Source organism: Rhinatrema bivittatum, chromosome 7, assembly GCF_901001135.1.
Source record: "Rhinatrema bivittatum chromosome 7, aRhiBiv1.1, whole genome shotgun sequence".
In the NCBI taxonomy this organism is placed as follows: domain Eukaryota; kingdom Metazoa; phylum Chordata; class Amphibia; order Gymnophiona; family Rhinatrematidae; genus Rhinatrema; species Rhinatrema bivittatum.
The window spans coordinates 84,276,480-84,296,507 of NC_042621.1; the positions used below are offsets into that span (position 1 = coordinate 84,276,480).

The 20,028-nt window shown below is 41.8% G+C and overlaps 1 protein-coding gene across 2 annotated transcripts in view; it reads left to right on the top strand.

The window, feature by feature from the left end:
* Positions 1-19,505, top strand: part of NFATC3 (nuclear factor of activated T cells 3) — a 248,749-nt gene extending 229,244 nt beyond the window's left edge. For both annotated transcript variants that reach the window (XM_029608593.1, XM_029608592.1), the window contains exon 10: positions 17,575-19,505. In XM_029608593.1, coding sequence (XP_029464453.1) covers positions 17,575-17,684 — 110 coding nt within the window. In that variant the 3' untranslated portion in view covers positions 17,685-19,505. The remainder of the gene's footprint in view (positions 1-17,574) is intronic.
* Positions 19,506-20,028: the final 523 nt, after the last annotated feature.

The window sequence follows — 20,028 nt, forward strand, 5'->3', positions numbered from 1 at the left end:
CCATTCAAAGCCTGTGATGGAGTTTTGACTAGAACCAGGAAGACATAGCCAGTATCCCAGTGTCCATTCAGAAGAATCTTCCTGTCTGGGAAGATTAAGATTTTCCATAAACTGTTTGCCCAGTATAACTTCAGACAGCTGGGTTCTCTCATGAATTCAGAATGAGTATAGACTTCATATGTTGGAAATTCCACCAGATTACCCTCCAAGAGTCTATCACTATGCATTTCAACAGTGCAAAACAGATGAACCTGTCTCACCAGGAGAAAGTGGTGGTGGTGGGGGTAGTAATTTACTCCAATTAATTCCTGATTCCAAAGAAAATTCCTAGACTTAACAGCCTTGAACACATTCTTAGTAAAAGAAATGTTCAAGATGATTTTCCTGGACACCCTAATTCCTTTTCTTAAAAAAGGGGACTGGCTATGCTCCTTGGATTTAAAGAATGCTTACACCTACATAGAGATATATTCAGTATTCTCAAAAGAAGGAGCACAGGGACAAATATCTGGTGAAGATGGGGCAGACTAGGAAGGAAATCAAGAAAGGCAAAAGGTCAAGTGGAAGAAAGGATTGCCAAAGAGATACAGCAAGATGACAATATTTTTCAGATATTTTAGTGCTAAAAGGAAGATCCAAGGTGGTATAGTAAAATTCAAAGGAGACAAGATGAAGATTTGTATTTTTATGATTTGTTTATGGTTTGTACTGTATGTTATAAGGGAAACCGCCCTGAACAGATTTTGGTAATTAGGCAGAGTAGAAATGTTATAAATAGCAGAAATATTAATTTCCTAGCATGTAGCAGATGGACTCAGGACCAATGGGTATAGTGTACGCTTGATAGCAGCTGGGAGACGAGTCAGATTTCAAGCTGACCTGTGCAGGAAGCTTAGCTCTTCAGTATTTCTCAGTCTCCTAAGCAGTCAGGGACACTACACACACTTGCACAGTGTTAGAAAATCCAAACCAAAGAAAGAAATCTTACCTCTACAAGACGAGCCCCGCTCTCCTGCGGTGATACCTAAGGGTCCCTCCCCCAGTCGAGAATTCCTGAGGTGATTTCCGAGATCCTTCAGAGGTATGCCTCGGTCCAGTAGCCGGTTCCCGGCATGTACTTAGCCCCCAGAGAGGCTGAGAGGCAGTGAGTGTGATACCGAGCGCGGCGGTGAAGGTATTTTCCCTCTCCCCCGCAGCCGGAGACCGCACAGCACAAGACTGGGAAGCACCGAGACAAGGTAAGGTAGAAAACTTTCTTAAAGTCTCTGGTCTCCGAGGCTCAGTTAGTCGCTCAGATCATCCTTCCAGTGTCTGTTAAATCGGGTTGAGCAGCCCCATCCGGGCTAGACCCCGATCCGGTGCGAGGGTTCACACACATGGAGACCCTCGGGGGGTCGCCATCTTGCCCGTGTGGTCATCGGCACCATTTCCCCCCCCCCCTTGATCGCGGTATTGCCCGCACAACTGAGCCGGGCGCACAAACGACTTGCGCGTACAGCGGCGCACCCCCGCTAAGCGAACAAATAGCAGCCTGCGCGCACATCGTCGCCGCACCTGGAGCGCACAACTAAATCTCCCGGCGCACGCACCTACGCACACAGACAAGTTTTGAGCCACTCCATGTGCACAAATCATGGCACCGCTGGCCAAGAAAGCCAAGGGACAAGTCCTCTGCCCAGCCTGCCATCTGAGAGCTGTGCAACCCGAAGTGGCCTCTGCCCTATGCCTGCAGTGCGAAGAGTCTCAGGGGGAACCGAATCAAAGCCCCCCTCAGCCAGTAGAGGAATCTGGCTCCACCAATGATAGTATCCCGGACCTCTGTAACCCCAGCTCGGCCCTCCTCAGATGGGCACCTCGGGGAACTCCACTGTATTCAGTATGGACCCACGGACCTTTTCCTGGGTGGAATTCTTCAAAGGACTGCAAACCTTTGTCTAAGCGCAGTCGGTACCGCCTGCAACACAGCCACAGTCTCCACCAGAAGCGCAAGACCTTCCAAGCTCCTCTCGGATCCCCCAAGACGTGCCCCAGCCAGGCAAAAGCCTCCCCCCTAGGGGACACAGACACCTTGGGGAGAAAAGCCTGACTCCCTGGAGGAAGGGGAAATCCCTCCAGGAATCGAACCATGATGCGGTTCTTCTCCAAAGACGAGTTACCAGATCTCATGTCTCTGAGCCTGAAGACGCTGGCTATTCCTGGCACAAGTACCACAGCGGAACCAAAGACGAACCCAGTTTTGGTCGGTCTCCATCAGGCCTCATGCTATTTTCCAATGCTGCAGGCCGTACAACAGCTGATTGACCTGGAGTGGAATACCCCCGAGGCCAGCTTCAAAGGAGGACGGGTCCTAGAAGCCCTATACCCCCTGGAACCCATGGCCAAAGAACTCCTAGGGTTCCCAAAAGTGGACGCCATGGTCTGCGCTATCTCAAAGCGCACTACCATCCCAGTCGAAGGAGGAGCTGCACTCAAGGATGCCTAGGACAGATGTCAGGAATCCATCCTTAAACAGTCATTTGATGTCGCAGCAATGACCTTGCAGATCGCCTCCTGTTGCGCCCTTGTGACACGTGCCTGCTTGCTCCTCTCCAGGGACGCAACCACTTCCGCCGAAACATTAGAACCGGCAATATCTTTCCTCACGGATGCGACCTCTGACCTGGTGTGCACCTCAGCCAGGGGCGTCTCATCCATAGTGGCAGTCAGAAGGCAACTATGGCTCCAAAATTGGTCAGCCGACGCGACCTCCAAGACGAAACTTACGAGAATGCCTTTTAAAGGATCCCTCCTGTTCGGAAGCGAACTGGAGAAGTTAGCCAACAAATGGGGCGAATCCCCAGTACTCCGGTTACTGGAGGACAGGAACAAAAGAACCCAGCGCTCCTCTCCCCAAAGAACCAAGGGCAGAGGAGCCCGGCGTTTTAGATCGTACAAAAACACATACCAAGCACCTCGCCCCGCAGGCAGGGCCCAGTCCGTTTGGAATAGACATAACAAAGAGGGGAGCCGGCTCAGGTACAGGCCCCGGCTGCACCCCACAATGAGAGTCAGCAGACCCATCCACAGGAAGAAGCAATAGGGGGCAGACTTACCCTCTTCTATCAAAGATGGGTCAAGATAACGTCGGACAAGTGGGTCCTAACCATCATTCGAGAGGTATACTATCTGGACTTCCACAGCATCCCTCCAGACAAATTGTTTGTTTATTACAGATTTGTGAGATCACAGTGCCATTCCTTTCCAAGAGGACAGCAGTGGCAACCACACTGACAAAACTACTTGGCCTAAAGGCGATAACCTCGGTGCCCACGCACCAACAAAATACTGGTCACTATTCCATCTATTTTATCGTCCCCAAGAAGGAGGAAACGTTCCGGCCCATCCTGGACCTCAAGACAGTCAATTGCTACCCGAGGGTGCCGCACTTCCGCACGGAAATCCTACGCTCAGTCATAAGGGCAGTACAACTGGGAGAATTTCTGACTTCACTGGATCTATCCGAAGCCTATCTCCACATCTCAGTCCACCACGACCATCAGTGCTTCCTACGCTTCGCGACACTGGACCATCATTGCCAGTTCCGGGCGCTTCTCTTCGGACTAGCTACTGCTCCTCGGTACTCCCCCATGGTATATTACTAACCTGCGCGACTTCCCCCATGGTATCTTACTAACCTGCGGCACTTCCCCATGGTATATTACTAACCTGCGGGACTTCCCCCATGGTATCTTACTAACCTGCGGGACTTCCCCATGGTATATTACTAACCTGCGGTACTTCCCCCATGGTATATTACTAACCTGCGGCACTTCCCCATGGTATATTACTAACCTGCGGTACTTCCCCCATGGTATATTACTAACCTGCGGTACTTCCCCCATGGTATATTACTAACCTGCGGTACTTCCCCCATGGTATCTTACTAACCTGCGGTACTTCCCCCATGGTATCTTACTAACCTGCGGTACTTCCCCCATGGTATCTTACTAACCTGCGGTACTTCCCCATGGTATCTTACTAACCTGCGGGTACTTCCCCCATGGTATCTTACTAACCTGCGGTACTTCCCCCATGGTATCTTACTAACCTGCGGTACTTCCCCCATGGTATCTTACTAACCTGCGGTACTTCCCCCATGGTATCTTACTAACCTGCGGTACTTCCCCCATGGTATCTTACTAACCTGCGGTACTTCCCCCATGATATATTACTAACCTGCGGCACTCCCCCATGGTATATTACTAACCTGCGGCACTTCCCCCATGATATATTACTAACCTGCGGCACTCCCCCATGGTATATTACTAACCTGCGGTACTTCCCCCATGGTATATTACTAACCTGCGGTACTCCCCCATGGTATATTACTAACCTGCGGCACTCCCCCATGGTATCTTACTAACCTGCGGTACTTCCCCCATGGTATCTTACTAACCTGCGGCACTCCCCCATGGTATATTACTAACCTGCGGCACTCCCCCCGTGGTATGTTACTAAGCTGCGGTACTTCCCCCGTGGTATGTTACTAACCTACGGTACTTCCCCCGTGGTATGTTACTAACCTGCGGCACTCCCCCCGTGGTATGTTACTAAGCTGCAGTACTTCCCCCGTGGTATATTACTAACCTACGGTACTTCCCCCGTGGTATATTACTAACCTACGGTACTTCCCCCGTGGTATATTACTAACCTACGGTACTTCCCCCGTGGTATATTACTAACCTGCGGTACTTCTCCCGTGGTATATTACTAACCTACGGTACTTCCCCCGTGGTATATTACTAACCTACGGTACTTCCCCCGTGGTATATTACTAACCTGCGGTACTCCCCCCGTGGTATATTACTAACCTGCGGTACTTCCCCCGTGGTATATTACTAACCTACGGTACTTCCCCCGTGGTATATTACTAACCTGCGGCACTCCCCCGTGGTATATTACTAACCTACGGTACTTCCCCCGTGGTATATTACTAACCTGCGGTACTCCCTCGTGGTATATTACTAACCTGCGGTACTTCGCCCGTGGTATATTACTAACCTACGGTACTTCCCCCGTGGTATATTACTAACCTGCGGTACTCCCCCATGGTATATTACTAACCTGCGGTACTCCCCCCGTGGTATATTACTAACCTGCGGTACTTCCCCCGTGGTATATTACTAACCTACGGTACTTCCCCCGTGGTATATTACTAACCTGCGGCACTCCCCCGTGGTATATTACTAACCTACGGTACTTCCCCCGTGGTATATTACTAACCTACGGTACTTCCCCCGTGGTATATTACTAACCTGCGGTACTCCCCCGTGGTATATTACTAACCTGCGGTACTTCCCCCGTGGTATATTACTAACCTGCGGTACTTCCCCCGTGGTATATTACTAACCTGCGGCACTCCCCCGTGGTATATTACTAACCTGCGGCACTCCCCCGTGGTATATTACTAACCTACGGTACTTCCCCCGTGGTATATTACTAACCTGCGGTACTCCCCCGTGGTATATTACTAACCTACGGTACTTCCCCCGTGGTATATTACTAACCTGCGGTACTTCCCCCGTGGTATATTACTAACCTACGGTACTTCCCCCGTGGTATATTACTAACCTACGGTACTTCCCCCGTGGTATATTACTAACCTGCGGTACTCCCCCGTGGTATATTACTAACCTACGGTACTTCCCCCGTGGTATGTTACTAACCTACGGTACTTCCCCCGTGGTATGTTACTAAGCTGCAGTACTTCCCGTGCGGTACTTCCCCCATGGTATCTTACTAACCTGCGGTACTTGATAATATAGCTTAGTAAATCCAGCAGTATTTTCCCCAAAATACCGTACCTTAGTAAATGACTCCACCCCCCATGTTTTTCTGATTCATTTGGCTATTAGAAAATCATTTTTAGCCTTTCTTTTAGTTTTTTTAATGTTATATATATATATATATATATATATATATATATATATATATATATATATATAGGGTACAAATATGAACTAGAACAAACATTGACTTGAAAACAAAAAGGCAAGCATCAATACAATAAAGCATGGATACATTATACTAGGAAAAAAAATGTAAGGATACAAACAAAATTTCTTTTCCGTCACAAAAACTAGGCTCAATAGCATATGATAAAGTACAAAAAAACATGAAAAATAAGAAAATATTGGCCAATGAGATTAGGCATAATAGCAAATATATAAAGCACATCTAGTCCATGTATTCCCCCATATGATTTATATCTGAAAACTCAAAAAGCAATCTAAAATAACTTTAAAAAAAAAAGAAAAAAACCTAACCAGCGCACCTATTAAAACCTGCACAAACCTCATCATCCACACTCATACCCACACATACAGGACCCCTTCCCAGGGATGGTTGACCATTAGATGAAGTCAGTAATATAAACATTGCACAGTATCCTGTTTCAATAATAGGAGCAAATTGTAGTATAACAAGCATACACAGTAAAGCATTAAATTATATTATAACCCCCAGATGTTAAAACCTTCCGTAGCTTAACAGGCAACTCTCGTTTCCAAAGCTGAGCATATTCAGTAGGAATCCATATGTTAGTGAGGAGTGCATCCAAGCGCTCCTCCTATATCCAGTCTGCTATTTTATAATGCCACTCAGCAATACTAGGGCTCATATTTTCAATCCAATATGCTAAAATAATAGATTTAGCCAAAAGTACCATAATTTGAACATACTGAATTTTATATTTAGAGGCATCATTTAGACAAGACATGGAACCCAGAACCATAAATGATCCAATAAATGGTTTTTGGCAAAGAATATTCCCAATAAATGACAGCACATTCTCCCAAAAAGAGAATAAAGCAAGACACAACACCAGCTGTTGGAGAAAAGTACTTCTGTGAACTTTGCACTTGTCACATAATTCAGAATCCACTACTCTGTTTGTAGGCCCTAATGTTATCTATTTGCACCATATGTGTACATTTAGACTGCAATTCTTGCAGTTTGGCATCTGCTGTTACTGTATTTGCTAGTTCAAAGTATTTAACTAGAGCTTCAACTGTCATGACTTCCCCTAGCTCAGTTGACTATTTGTGCCAGAGAAGAAATTACTGACCTGGATTCACCCCAGAACCTACTATTATGCCAGAATGCAAGTGTATTAGAAGATCTAGTCACTTTTTTAAATAAGCTAAGAAAGGAAAGTTCCATAGGGTGCCAAGATATCCCAGCCTGAACAATTTGGAAATAACGCTGGCCTGTAAATACATATAAAACTGCGTGTTAGGAATATGAAAGCGTTGTATTTGTTCACATGACATTGCCACCCCTTGATCAAAGCAATAGAAGTTCCCCAAGTTGTACCATACCTGAAATATAAGGTTGTTCAAGCCCGGCACAAAAGCAGGATTACCTACAAACTCTTTTAAATCAGTTGCATAAGGATTATTTCCCCCATCCCCAACCCCCTCCCCCCATTTACACATAAAGCTCCAGGCAAGCAGCACTGGTCTTAATAATATTTGTCTAGAAATCCTGACATCCAAATATTTATCAGCTAGATGTAGAACATTTATCGTTTTCAATGGAGAAAGGCATTTAATTTAAGAACTTCATACTTAAAACATTGTTTATACCGTTCCCAGCTAAACCGCAATTGGCAAGCAACATTATAAAAACGAAAATGAAGCCAAAGGCCCCCCGGTTGTTTTTTGATCGCATAAGTATCTTATGATTAATTCTCGCCACTTTCCCTCTCCAAATAAATTGTGTTAAGAACTGCAAGTGGGCAATATCCTTAGATTTTAACCATATAGGAGGCATTTGCAATTTGTATAATAACTTAGGTAATAAAGACATTTTAAACAGGGCACACCTCCCCAGGAAAGAAATGGGAAAATTTTTCCAAAGCCCATTTGGCCATCCATGGAGTCTATCAATTTATTTATATGAAGTGTATGCATAAGGTTAAAGTTCCTGGGTATCCAAACCCCTAGATATTTCAAGGTGGCTGTAGACCATGCCAAAGGGAATTCACCTATCCAATCCCTTTTAATGTTATCTTCTATAGGGAGCACCTCCGATTTGGAGAAATTAATTTTTAATCCAGCAAATGAACCAAACTGCTTAAACAAATCCAATGTTTTCTTCAAAGAAATTAAAGGCTCACGCAGAAATAAAAGCATATGGTCTGCAAACGGACAAACCTTATATTCACTTTCACCCAGAATAAAACCTTGAATTGAGCGGTCTAATGGAAGCTTTTGTACCAGGGCTTCTATAGTAAAAATCTAGAGTAATGGTGACAGTGGACACCCTTGACGCGTGCCCCCATGAAGAAACTAGTCGGACAGCACATCATTAATAAAACTTATTACCATAGCTGTACCCTCATGGAACATCTTAAGCTTGGCAGGGTACTGCAACACAAACTTAACACCTTTAAGATACAGTTGCAAACATATTGGCATCAATTCTTTCCAGCACTCAGTCACTTTAGAAGAATAGTCATTAAACAAAAGGATCTTAGAGCCATTGTACTGAATCTGGTGCTAAGCAGTAAGGATCTTCATTTTATAAGCAAAGTTCAGGATCCTAGCAAGCACTGCTCTAGGCCTACCATTTTCCTGTGGTAGTCTACCCACGCAGTGGGCGTTTTCAACCACAATGGGTTCAGTCACCAAAGAAATACCCAGTTGCTCTGTTAAATAAGAACATAAGATATGCCATACTGGGTCAGACCAAGGCTCTATCAAGCCTAGTACCCTGTTTCCAATAATGGCCAATTCAAGTCACAAGTATCTGGCAAGTACCCAAACATTAGATAAATCACATTTTGCTTATTAATTACTGTAATAATAGTTTATGGATTTTTCCTCTAGGAACTTATCCAAACCTTTTTTAAACCCAGTTACACTAACTGCTATAACCACATCCTCCGGCAATGAATTCCAGAGCTTAAATATGTGCTGAGTGAAATCGAATTTTCTTTGATTTGTTTTAAATGAGCTACTTGCTAACTTCATGGCATGCCCCCCTGGTAATTCTATTATCTGAGAGAGTAAATATCCAATTTACATTAACTTGTTCAAGTCCTTTCTTGATTTTTGTAGACTTCTATCGTATCCCCCCTCAGTCCTCTGTTCTCCAAACTGAACAGCCCTAATAGGGCAGCCATTCCATGCCCCTTATCATTTTGGTCGCCCTTCTCTGCACTTTCAGTGCAGCTATATCCTTTTTGAGATACAGTGACCAGTATCGCACACAGTATTCAAGGTGCGGTCTCGCAATGGAGCGATACAGAGGCATTATGACATCTTACGTTTTATTTTCCATTCCCTTCCTATTAATTCTTAAAATCCTGTTTGCTTTTTTGATCGCCACAGCACACTGAGCTGAATATTTTAATGTATTATCCACTATTAAGCCTGGATCTCTTTCCTGAGTGGTAACTCCTAAGATAGAACCTAACATTGTGTAACTACACCAAGAGTTATTTTCCCTATATGCAACACTTTGCACTGGTCCACATTAAATTTCATCTGCCATTTGGAAGCCCAATCAAGGTCCTCCTGCAATTCATCACAATCAGTTTGAGATTTAACTACTCTGCATAATTTTGTATCATCCGCAAATTTGATCACCTCACTCTTTGTACCCTTTCCAGATCATTATAAATATATTAAAAAGCACCAGTTCCAAATACACATCCCTGAGGCACTCCACTGTTTACCTTTTTCCAATGTGAAACCTGACCATTTAATCCTACTCTTTTAACCAATTTGCAGCTCACAAAAGGACATTACCTCCTATCCTATGGCTTTTTAGTTTACTTGGAAGCCTCTTATTCGGGACTTTGTCAACGCCTTCTGAAAATCCAAATACACCACATTTAGCGGTTCACCTTTATCCACATGTTTATTCACCCCTTCAAAAATATGTAGGAGATTTGTGAGGCAAGACCTCCCTTGGGTAAATCCATGTTGGTTGTGTCCCATCAAACCATGTCTATTTAAATGTTTTGTGATTTTATTCTTTATAACAGTTTCCATAATTTTTTCCAGCACTGAAGTCAGGCTCACTAGTCTATAGTTTCCCGGATCACCCATGGAGCCCTTTTTAAAGATAGGGGTTACATTGGCCATCTTCCAATCTTCAGGTACATTGGATGATTTTAATGATAGGTTACAAATTAATTGATTTAGGTCTAAAATTTCATTTTTTAGTTCTTTCAGAACCCTGGGGTGTATACCATCCGGTCCAGGTGATTTACTACTCTTCAGTTTGTCAATCTTCCAGGTTCACCATGATATGGTTTAGTTGATCTGAATCATCACCCATGAAAACTTTCTCCGGAATGGGAATCTCTCCAACATTTCTTTAGTAAACACTGAAGCAAAGAAATTGTTTAATCTTTCCGTTTTGGCCTTATCTTCTCCAAGTGCTACTTTAGCCTGTTGATCATCCAATGTCAAAGGTTATTCACTGCATTTATTTTTGACAGAGGGAGAGATAATTTGCCTTTAGTAATCCCTGAGTGAGAATTGAACCCTGGCTTCCCTGGTTCAGGGCCTATTACTCTGACCTCTAGGCTACTAGCCCACTCCAGACTTGTACTAGGTTACCACCCAGGAAAAAGATCTAGGCATCATAGTGGTTAGTACATCGAAATCATCAGCTCAGTTTGCTGCGGCAGTCAAAAAAAAAGCAAATAGAATGTTAGGAATTATTAGGAAAGGAATGGTGAATAAAATGGAAAATGTCATAATGTCTCTATCGCTCCATGGTGAGACCACACCTTGAGTACTGGGTACATTTCTGGTCAACGCATCTCAAAAAAGATATAGTCGCACTGGAGAAGGTACAGAGAAGGGCGACCAAAATGATAAAGGGGATGGAACAGCCTCTCCTATGAGGAAAAGCTAAAGAGGTTAGGGCTGTTCAGCTTGGAGAAGACGGCTGAGGGGGGATAAGATAGAGGTCTTTAAAATCATGAGAGGTCTAGAACAGGTAGATGTGAATCAGTTATTTACTCTTTTGGATAATAAGACTAGGGAGCATTCCATGAAGTTAGCAAGTATCACATTTAAAACTAATTGGAGAAAATGTTTTTACTCGATGCCCAATTAAGCTCTGGAATTCATTGCCAGACGATGTGGTTAGTGCAGTTAGTATAGCTGGGTTTAAAAAAGGTTTGGATAAGTTCTTGGAGGAGTAATCTATTAACTGCTATTAATCAAGTTGACTTACGGAATAGCCTCTGCTATTACTGGCATCAGTAGCATGGGATCTACTTAGTGTTTGGGTACTTGCTAGGCACTTGTAGCCTGGTTTGGCCACTGTTGGAAACAGGATGCTGAGCTTGATGGACCTTTGGTCTGGCTCAGTATGGCAATTTCTTATGTTCTTATCAGAATCCTTGACTTTCTCCAGTAACCTGATAATCTGAAGATTATTGCGCCTTCCCCTGTTTTTTTGCTCATCAATTCATTCTGCCAAAACCGCATTCTCCTTCTGTAGAGCAGCTGCAGCCGATTCCAATTTGTCCGTCGTCATTTCCTGTGTCTTTACTAATGCTCGTTCCCATCCATCCGATTCCGATGGGAATTGAAACTATCTTTGATCTAATCTATCGAAGCTTGCAATTTGTCAGCAAGAGCTGCAGATTCATTCTTGGCAACTTCTTTTATTAAATCCGCTTTCAGCTCCTGCATTGCAGCTTCCAGGTCCGCTGCCATTTTGTTCCTCGATCTTAGTCTTCTCTCGGCATTCTCACAGTTTTTGTAGTCATGATGAGCTGGAGCCTTCTCCACGAATCACCAAAGATATAGTAGTCAGTACAGAAGCAAATTTAGTGTAGAATGCAAGCTCAAAGTCACCAAAATAAGCTCATATAATATGTGTCTGGCGGGATGTCAACTTCTCAGCGACTTCCCATCACCAGAGCTGCACCAGAAATCCCATTTAAAATTTTAGAAGTATCCTCCTTATAATTAGCCATTAATAAATTGGGCTGTTTATTTTTTTTTATTTATTTATTTGCAGCAAATTCTTACTCGCCCAATTGTCAGACATCTGTCTGGGCAGCTTACAATTTCACATACTCAAATCAGAAACTTAACATAATTAAAAATAACCTACTGTTACTATGTAGACCCTTCTTGTATGGCAATGCAAGCTTCACACCAATTTATCTAATATAACCATTTGTACTGATGCTTTAATATTCCTTTAAAATGAACAGGTGTAAAGGAATTATTGGGAGGAACTAATTGGGAGAAAATAATATGGATTTTAGGCCTGCTAAGCAGAGCCTCAACTCTTAACATTTGCATGATGCATTCTGTTCAAAAATTTATAAAACTGTGAGTTCCATATTCAAAGACAGTCTGGATAGCAAATTTATAGTCATTCATCAAAATTTGTATGGCGTTAACGCCTGTGATAACACCATAACGCGTGCGATAGCAATGGTATTGCATTGCATGAATGCAAATTTTTCATAGGGACAGGATTGGGGAGGGATTTGGGTGGGATTAATGAAAATGAAGGGCATTTTCGCACTGTGCAATAGCATACTGCACGCTTTTGATGCCAGAAATAACTGCACCTTTTTTCCTGGTGTTAAGCTATGCGAAATGCCCGAAATGGCCATAACGCAATTTGCGATAAAGATTGCAAATTGCATTTCGGGCATACGGAGAGGGGAGCAGGAGAGAGTGTGGAGTAGAGAGAGAGAGAGCCTCTGAGGAGGCCATCACAGTATTCAACTATTTGAATCACTATAGGAGGGCCAACTAATAACTGGAAGTCAGGTTTTGGTGGTGGTTTTGGGGCCAGTTTTACATGCAGAGTTAGATGTACAAACAGCACAATACACCTCAGTGAAGATTTGACTTCATTTGGAGTGAGGAAAGTCTCTCAAAGATGAGATTTCTATAATTCTCTTGCCCTAGCTTGACAATACCCTGGTATAGAGCCCATCAAGCTAGGGCGAGAGAACATTGTAGAAATCTCATCTTTGAGAGACTTTCCTCACTCCAAATGAAGTCAAATCTTCACTGAGGTGTATTATGCTGTTTGTACATCTCACTCTGCATGTAAAACTGGCCCCAAAACCACCACCAAAACCTGACTTCCAGTTATTAGCTGGCCCTCCTATAGTGATATAAATAGTTGACTATTATGCAGGCCTTATAATGAGTCTCTCTTCTCTCTGTCTGCAAGTAGGGAACTGCAAGTATCACAGGCACGAAAACTTTATCGCACCCACAATACTATCTGTGTGAAATGCTAACATAGCACGTGGTGCAGTAATTCTAAAATTAGCATTGACTCGCTCCATTTTCTTATCACGGACATTATCCATGCAAAATTATAGCATTTTGATGAATCTCAGGGTTAGTAGGATAACCTTATCCGACTAACTTTGGAGATATATTCAATAGTGCAGACATACTAATGAATATAGCTGGCTACTTTTAGGACAGGTCTTTGGCCCAACCAGACTTAGGCAACTGTGTTATCCAGCAAACTCTGAATATCAGTGTAAGCCAGTTAACTCAACTCCTCCCAGTTACTTCCCTGGAACACCCCAACTTAGCCGGTTAAATTCTAGTCAGCCCTCTTGTTAGCTGGCTAAATGCTTTTGAATATGGACCTCTATAAGTTCCTGTAGATCTATGAAGAATCTGAGTAGCTAACAAAATTTGTAACACTAGTAATGGGTGATTTCAATTACCTGGGTATTGACTGGGTAAATGTCACATCAGGACATTCTAAGGGGATAAAGTTTCTAGTTGAAGTAAATAACTGCTTCATGAAGCAACTGGTATAAAAATCAAAAAGAAAGAGAGCTATTTTAGACCTAATCCTTGGTGGAACACATAATTTAGTATGAGGTAATGATTTTGGGGCCTCGTGGCAATACTGATCATAACATGTTCCAATTTGACGATAACGGAGGCAGAATACTAAAGAAATCTACTGCTATAGTATTTAACTTTCAAAAGGGGAGACTGATAAAATGTGAAAAATGGTTAGGAAAACACTAAAAGGAGCAGCTACAAAAGTGAAGAGTTTACATCAGGCATAGACGTTGTCTAAAAATACCATCTTGGAAGCCCAGACCAGATGTATCCCATGCATTAAAAAAAAAAAAAGTAGAAAGAAGGCCAAATGACGGCTGACATGGTTAAAAGATGAGGCAAGGGAAGGGGAAAGAGGCTCGTCTATCCAAATTATCATCTTTTAAACAAAAAAACATGGAAAAGGGATCCAAATGACGAAAAAAGTAAATAACATAAGTACTGACAAGTTAGATGCAAAGTGTTGATAAGGAAGGCAAAAACAGAATTTGAAAAGAAGCTTGATGTGGAAGCAAAAACTCATAATAAAAATGTTTTCAGGTACATTTGAAGTAAAAAGCCTGCAAGGGAGTTAGTTGGACCATTAGATGATTGATGGATAAAAGGGGCACTAAGGGAGGAAAAGGCCATTGCCAAGAGATTACATTAATTGTTTGCTTTGGTCTTTACTAAGGAAGATGTAAGACAGATACCTATGCCAGAAGTGATAATTAAAGGGGTTGATTCAGAGGAATTGAAACAAATCTCTGTAATCCTGGAAGATATAATAGGGCAAATTGGTAAACTAAAGAGTAGCAAATCACCTGTACCAAATGGTATGCATCCCAGAGTGCTGAAAGAACTGAAAAATAAAATTACAGACTTACTCTTACTAATCTGTAACCTATCATTAAAATCTGATACGATACCTGAAGATTGGAGGGTGGCCAATGTAATGTCAGTTTTTAAAAAGGTTCCAGGGTGATCCAGGAAACTGCAGCCCGGTGAACCTGACGTCACTGCCAGGAAAAATGGTAGAAACTATTTATAAAAACAAAACTACTGAACATATAGATAATCATAGTTTAATAAAATGAAGCCACCACGTATTTAGCAAAGGAAGTCTTGCCTCACCAGTCTGCTACATTTTTTGATGGTGTGAATAAACGTGGATAAAGGTGAGTCAGTTTATTAAAGCAGTAACTTTCAAAGTGATGCACTTGTGCACATGTGCCTGCATTTGCCGGTGTGTGCACATGGACACACCAGTTTTATTACATGCATGTACAATTCTTTATTGATGCACACATGTGTACGCAAAATCCGTCTCCAGTGCATAAGGGGGGGGGGGGCATTTTAGTAGATGCATGCGGCAACACCAATATCCGTTTTCCCATGCCGTTCCCAGTCTACCCAGCATTTCTTTTCCTCTGCCTATCCTGACCCTTAAAACCCCGCTGACTAGGCTAGATTTTTCTACTTACATTCCATCTACAGCTGAAGTAAAGATACGTGGATAGGGAGCCTGGCGCATGCTTGTGCGTGTCAGTTACACCCTGGTGTCATTGGGAAAATCAGGCACACCCATGCCCCGCCCCTGACCTGCCCCTTTTTTGCAAAACATTTTTTATCTGCGTACCAGGAGATATGCGTGTGGCCGCAGGTCTTTTAAAATCCGCACGCGTCCAAGTCACGCACATATCTCCCGGTTTTGCCATGCCCAAGCCTTTGAAAATCTACCTCATGGTTTTCCAGAAAATATTTTACAATACCTCTTGAGGAAGTTTAAAAGTTATAAGATGGGAAACAATGTTTTATTGTGGGTTGAGAATGTGTTAAAAGATAGAAAACAGAATACAGCTAAATAGTTTTCTCAAAGGAGAAAACTAGGGAGTGGTGTGCCTTAGGGATCTGTACTTTTTAATATATTTATAAATGACCTAGAGATAAGAACAAGTGAGATGATCAGTTTTGCTGAGTATACAAAATTTTGAGAAATTGCAACTGCAGCAGTCAAAAAAGCAAACAGAATGTTAGGATTTATTAGGAAGGGACTGGTTACTAAAACGGAAAATGTCATAATGCCTCTGTATCACTCCATGGTGAGACCACACCTTGAATACTGTGTACAATTCTGGTCGCCGCATCTCAAAAAAGATATAGTTGCGATGGAGAAGGTACAGAGAAGGGCAACCAAAATCATAAGGGGAATGGAACAGCTCCCCTATGAGGAAAGGCTGAAGAGGTTAGGGCTGTTCAGCTTGGAGAAGAGACAGCTGAGGGGAGGATATGATAGAGGTCTTTAAGATCATGAGAGGTCTTGAACGAGTAGATGTGAATCAGTTATTTACACTTTCAGATAATAGAAGGACCAGGGGCATTCCATGAAGTTAGCAAGTAGCACATTTAAGACTAATCGGAGAAAATTCTTTTTCACTCAATGCACAGTTAAGCTCTGGAATTTGTTGCCAGAGGATGTGGTTAGTGCAGTTAGTGTAGCTGTGTTCAAAAAAGGTTTGGATAAGTTCTTGCAAGAGAAGTCCATTAACTGTTATTAATCAAGTTTACTTAGGGAATAGCCACTGCTATTAATTTCATCAGTAGCATGGGATCTTCTTAGTTTTTGGGTACTTGCCAGGTTCTTATGGCCTGGATTGGCCACTGTTGGAAACAGGATGCTGGGCTTGATGGACCCTTGGTCTGACCCAGCATGGCAATTTCTTAAGTTCTTATGATCTTGCGAGACTGGAAGAATGGGCATACAAATGGCAGATATGGACATGTGCAAAGTGATGTATGAAGGGAAGAGAAATCCAAATTATTGCTACACAATGCAAGACTCCACATTGAGAGTCACTACCCAGAAAAAGTATCCTGGCATCATCATGGATAATATGTTGAAATCTTCTGCTCAGTGTGTGAAAGCAGCCAAAGAAGCAAATAAAATGCTAGGAATTATTAGGGAAGGAATGGGTAATAAAACAAAGAATTGCACCTTAAGTACTGTGTGCCATTCTCGTTACCACACTTCAAAAAAGATATAGCAGAATTAGAAAAGGTACATAGAAGAGCCACCAAAATGATAAAGGAGATGGAACTATTCACCTATGAGGAAAGTCTAAAGAGGTTAGTGCTTTTTAGCTTGGAGAAGAGACAGCCGAGGGGGGAGATAGGATAGAGGTCTATAAAATGAGTGGTGTGGTACACGTAAATGCAAATCTATTGTTTACTCCTTCAAAAAGTACAAAAACTAGAGGACACTCAATGAAGATAATACTTTTAAGACAAATAGAAAATAGTTTTTTGCTCAACACATAATTGAATTCTAAAATTCATTGGCCAAGGATGCGATAAAAGCTATTAGTGTAGTTAGGTTTAAAAAAAGCTTGGCCAGGTTCCTGGAGGAAAAGTCAATAAATCATTATTAAGTTGTTAGGGAAATCCACTGCTTGTCCCTGGAATAAGCAGCATGGAATCTATTGACATTTTGCCAGCATCCTGTGTCCTGGATTGATGATTGTTGAAAATAGGATACTGGGCTTGATAGACCTTTGGTCTAACTCAACATGGCAAATCTTATGTTTTTATTTTCCTATGACTGCTAATAGAATATGTTCTTAGTCCTCTTGTCTCATTCAATCCTAATATATTCTTACATATCAATTTAGAAACATTTTAGATTTTGTTTAGTAACCTAATTTCATTAATGTATTAATTATTCTGTTTTCTTTGTTTTCAGTGAATGAAATAATTGGAAGAGACATGTCACATGGTACAGTGGTGGCCAGCCAGTCTCCACATGGGTGTGTTGGATGTCAGGACACGGGAATGTCAGATGAAGTCCAGTAATGAACCACCCATTCATTAATCTTACAGTTTGTGCTGAATATGTCTGCTACAGTCCCCGTCAGACTTACTGTGCTTCCAACTCTGTGGCCTTAACTATGGATCATTGCATATCCAGTCTAATGGGTTCCAGTCTAAATGCAAAAATTGATTATTTCCATTTTTAGCTCACTGGATGCTGTAAAAATAGACACAAGCAGCTATGCTTTTTTTTGTATTGGTCTTCAAACAGAACACTTTTATACTGGGCTGCTGTAAGGGTGGAAGTTTGCTACCTTTCACGGATAGTACAATACACAAGGAAAAGCTTTAATACATGGCTTCAGAGTGCTGCTTTATTTTAGAAAAGATAGTAGAAAGCTGTAATTGATGATTTGTACTGCATTTTTGTCATTTAAAAGAAAAAGATTTTATAAAGAAATTTTCCGTAGCTAAAAATACTTGTCAGTCAAAACCAGTGCCTGGGAAGCAGTTATGTATGAAAAATAGTTAATTTGTTGTTTGGGTTTTTTTTTTTAAACTCATAGAAAGCAAAGCCAAATGTAGATCTCTATAAATGTAAAATGCTGTGTGATGGCAAAGAAAGCATTCCATCATGGAAGTCTGAATTTAAATATTACATTCCAAAATGTAATTATTTTGTAAATTTAAAAGTATGTTTTGTGTAATTTTGGCTAGCACAAACTGCTTCCTCAGTTCACGTTTCTTAAAGATGTTGCTGTTGAGTAAATTGTGTGTAATAGGATATTACAGTTACTATAAAGAACCCTAATTTCAATGTCACTTATCAGTAGATTTGGGGAGTTATTGATAGATTTTTTTGTGTGGTGTTTGAAATATAAGAAATTCATATGACCACTATGGCCTTTATTTCAATATGCTAATCAACACAGCAAAACTGCTTTTCTTTCTTATGTATTTGTTTTAAAATTTTGATTTTGTGTCTATTGACTGCCACACCAATTTTGTTTTACTTTTCAAGCAAATAATTGATACAGTTGCAATTAATTCACTTCTTAAAAGAAGTAAGGAGAAGAGCATCCCTTAAATACAGCATTAAATTGCACTTCTTACCCTATATGCACTGAATTAAATTGCACTTCTCACCTTAGATCTATTTTAGACTTTACTAGTATATAATTGTTTGAAATTCATTATGCAGGCCCCAACTCACCCCTGCCCCAATTCTTCTGAAGCTCTAAATGCAGCCAAATTACCTCATAAGAAGCTGTTTTGATTGGCTCATGGAGTTTGTTATATTATCTGTGACATCAAAGCAAATATGTGAGTGTGTGATAATGGGGCTCATTCTAGAGGTCAGAAGAACAGGAGGTAGAGTCTGAAAAATACTAACTTGATATGTGTATGAAATTCCTCATAGTAAATAGCGGGTACAGCTTTCTTTTAAATTACTAATTCAACAGGCCTAAATGTTTATATGGATCAAATATTAATGACAGTGAGTGCATATAGTGCCTCTTTATCACCCACCACCTTAAAAGTAGCTTTTTATGTTCTAAAAAATGGAAACAGGCTATATGTTTGTCTCCTATATTATGACCATTAACAGAATGGAATAGGAGAGACATTCTGACTGGAGTTCACTGCAATTACACAAGGATGAGCACAAGATGGAAAGTGCACTCTAAAATGTAGCTGAGGTTTCAGCCAGTGTAATGCTACTTAATGAAAGCTTTGCTAAACTGCACTCCTTCCTTCAACAGTTGTTTAGATTAATCGTGTCATCCTGAAAAGTTCTTCTTGGCATAAACTATAAAGGACATATTGTGATTCTCTGCCTTAATGCAATTAAAGCCAAGGGAATAAGTCAGTTCACCAAACATTAACATATCTAATAGGGGAAATAAAGTGCTGAGAAATGACAGCAGGGCACTTGTTAAATATTAGATATATTGAAAAGAACATGAGATGAGAATATTTACACCACATTATTAGGAATCTCTGACCACGATGATTGAAACCTCAGAAAGTATCAGAACTCTCTTCCTCACTGTAAACACCATGGGGCAAATCTTTAAACTTACGCGAGGGCGCAGATTTGTTCGCGCAACCTGGTGCGAAGAAATCTATGCCCGATTTTATAGCATGCGCACGCTGCCATGCGCATGTTATAAAATCCAGGGTCGGCGCACGCAGGGGGGTGCACACCGAGCAGCCTGCCTCCGTTCCCTCCGAGGCCGCTCTGAAATCGGCGCAGCCTTGGAGGGAACTTTTTGGTTTTTCTCCCCCCCCACCTTTCCCTCCCTTCCCCTATCTAACCCAGCCCTAACTAAATCCCCCCCCATCTTATTTCGTAGAGTTACGTCTGCCTCTGGCAGGCGTAACT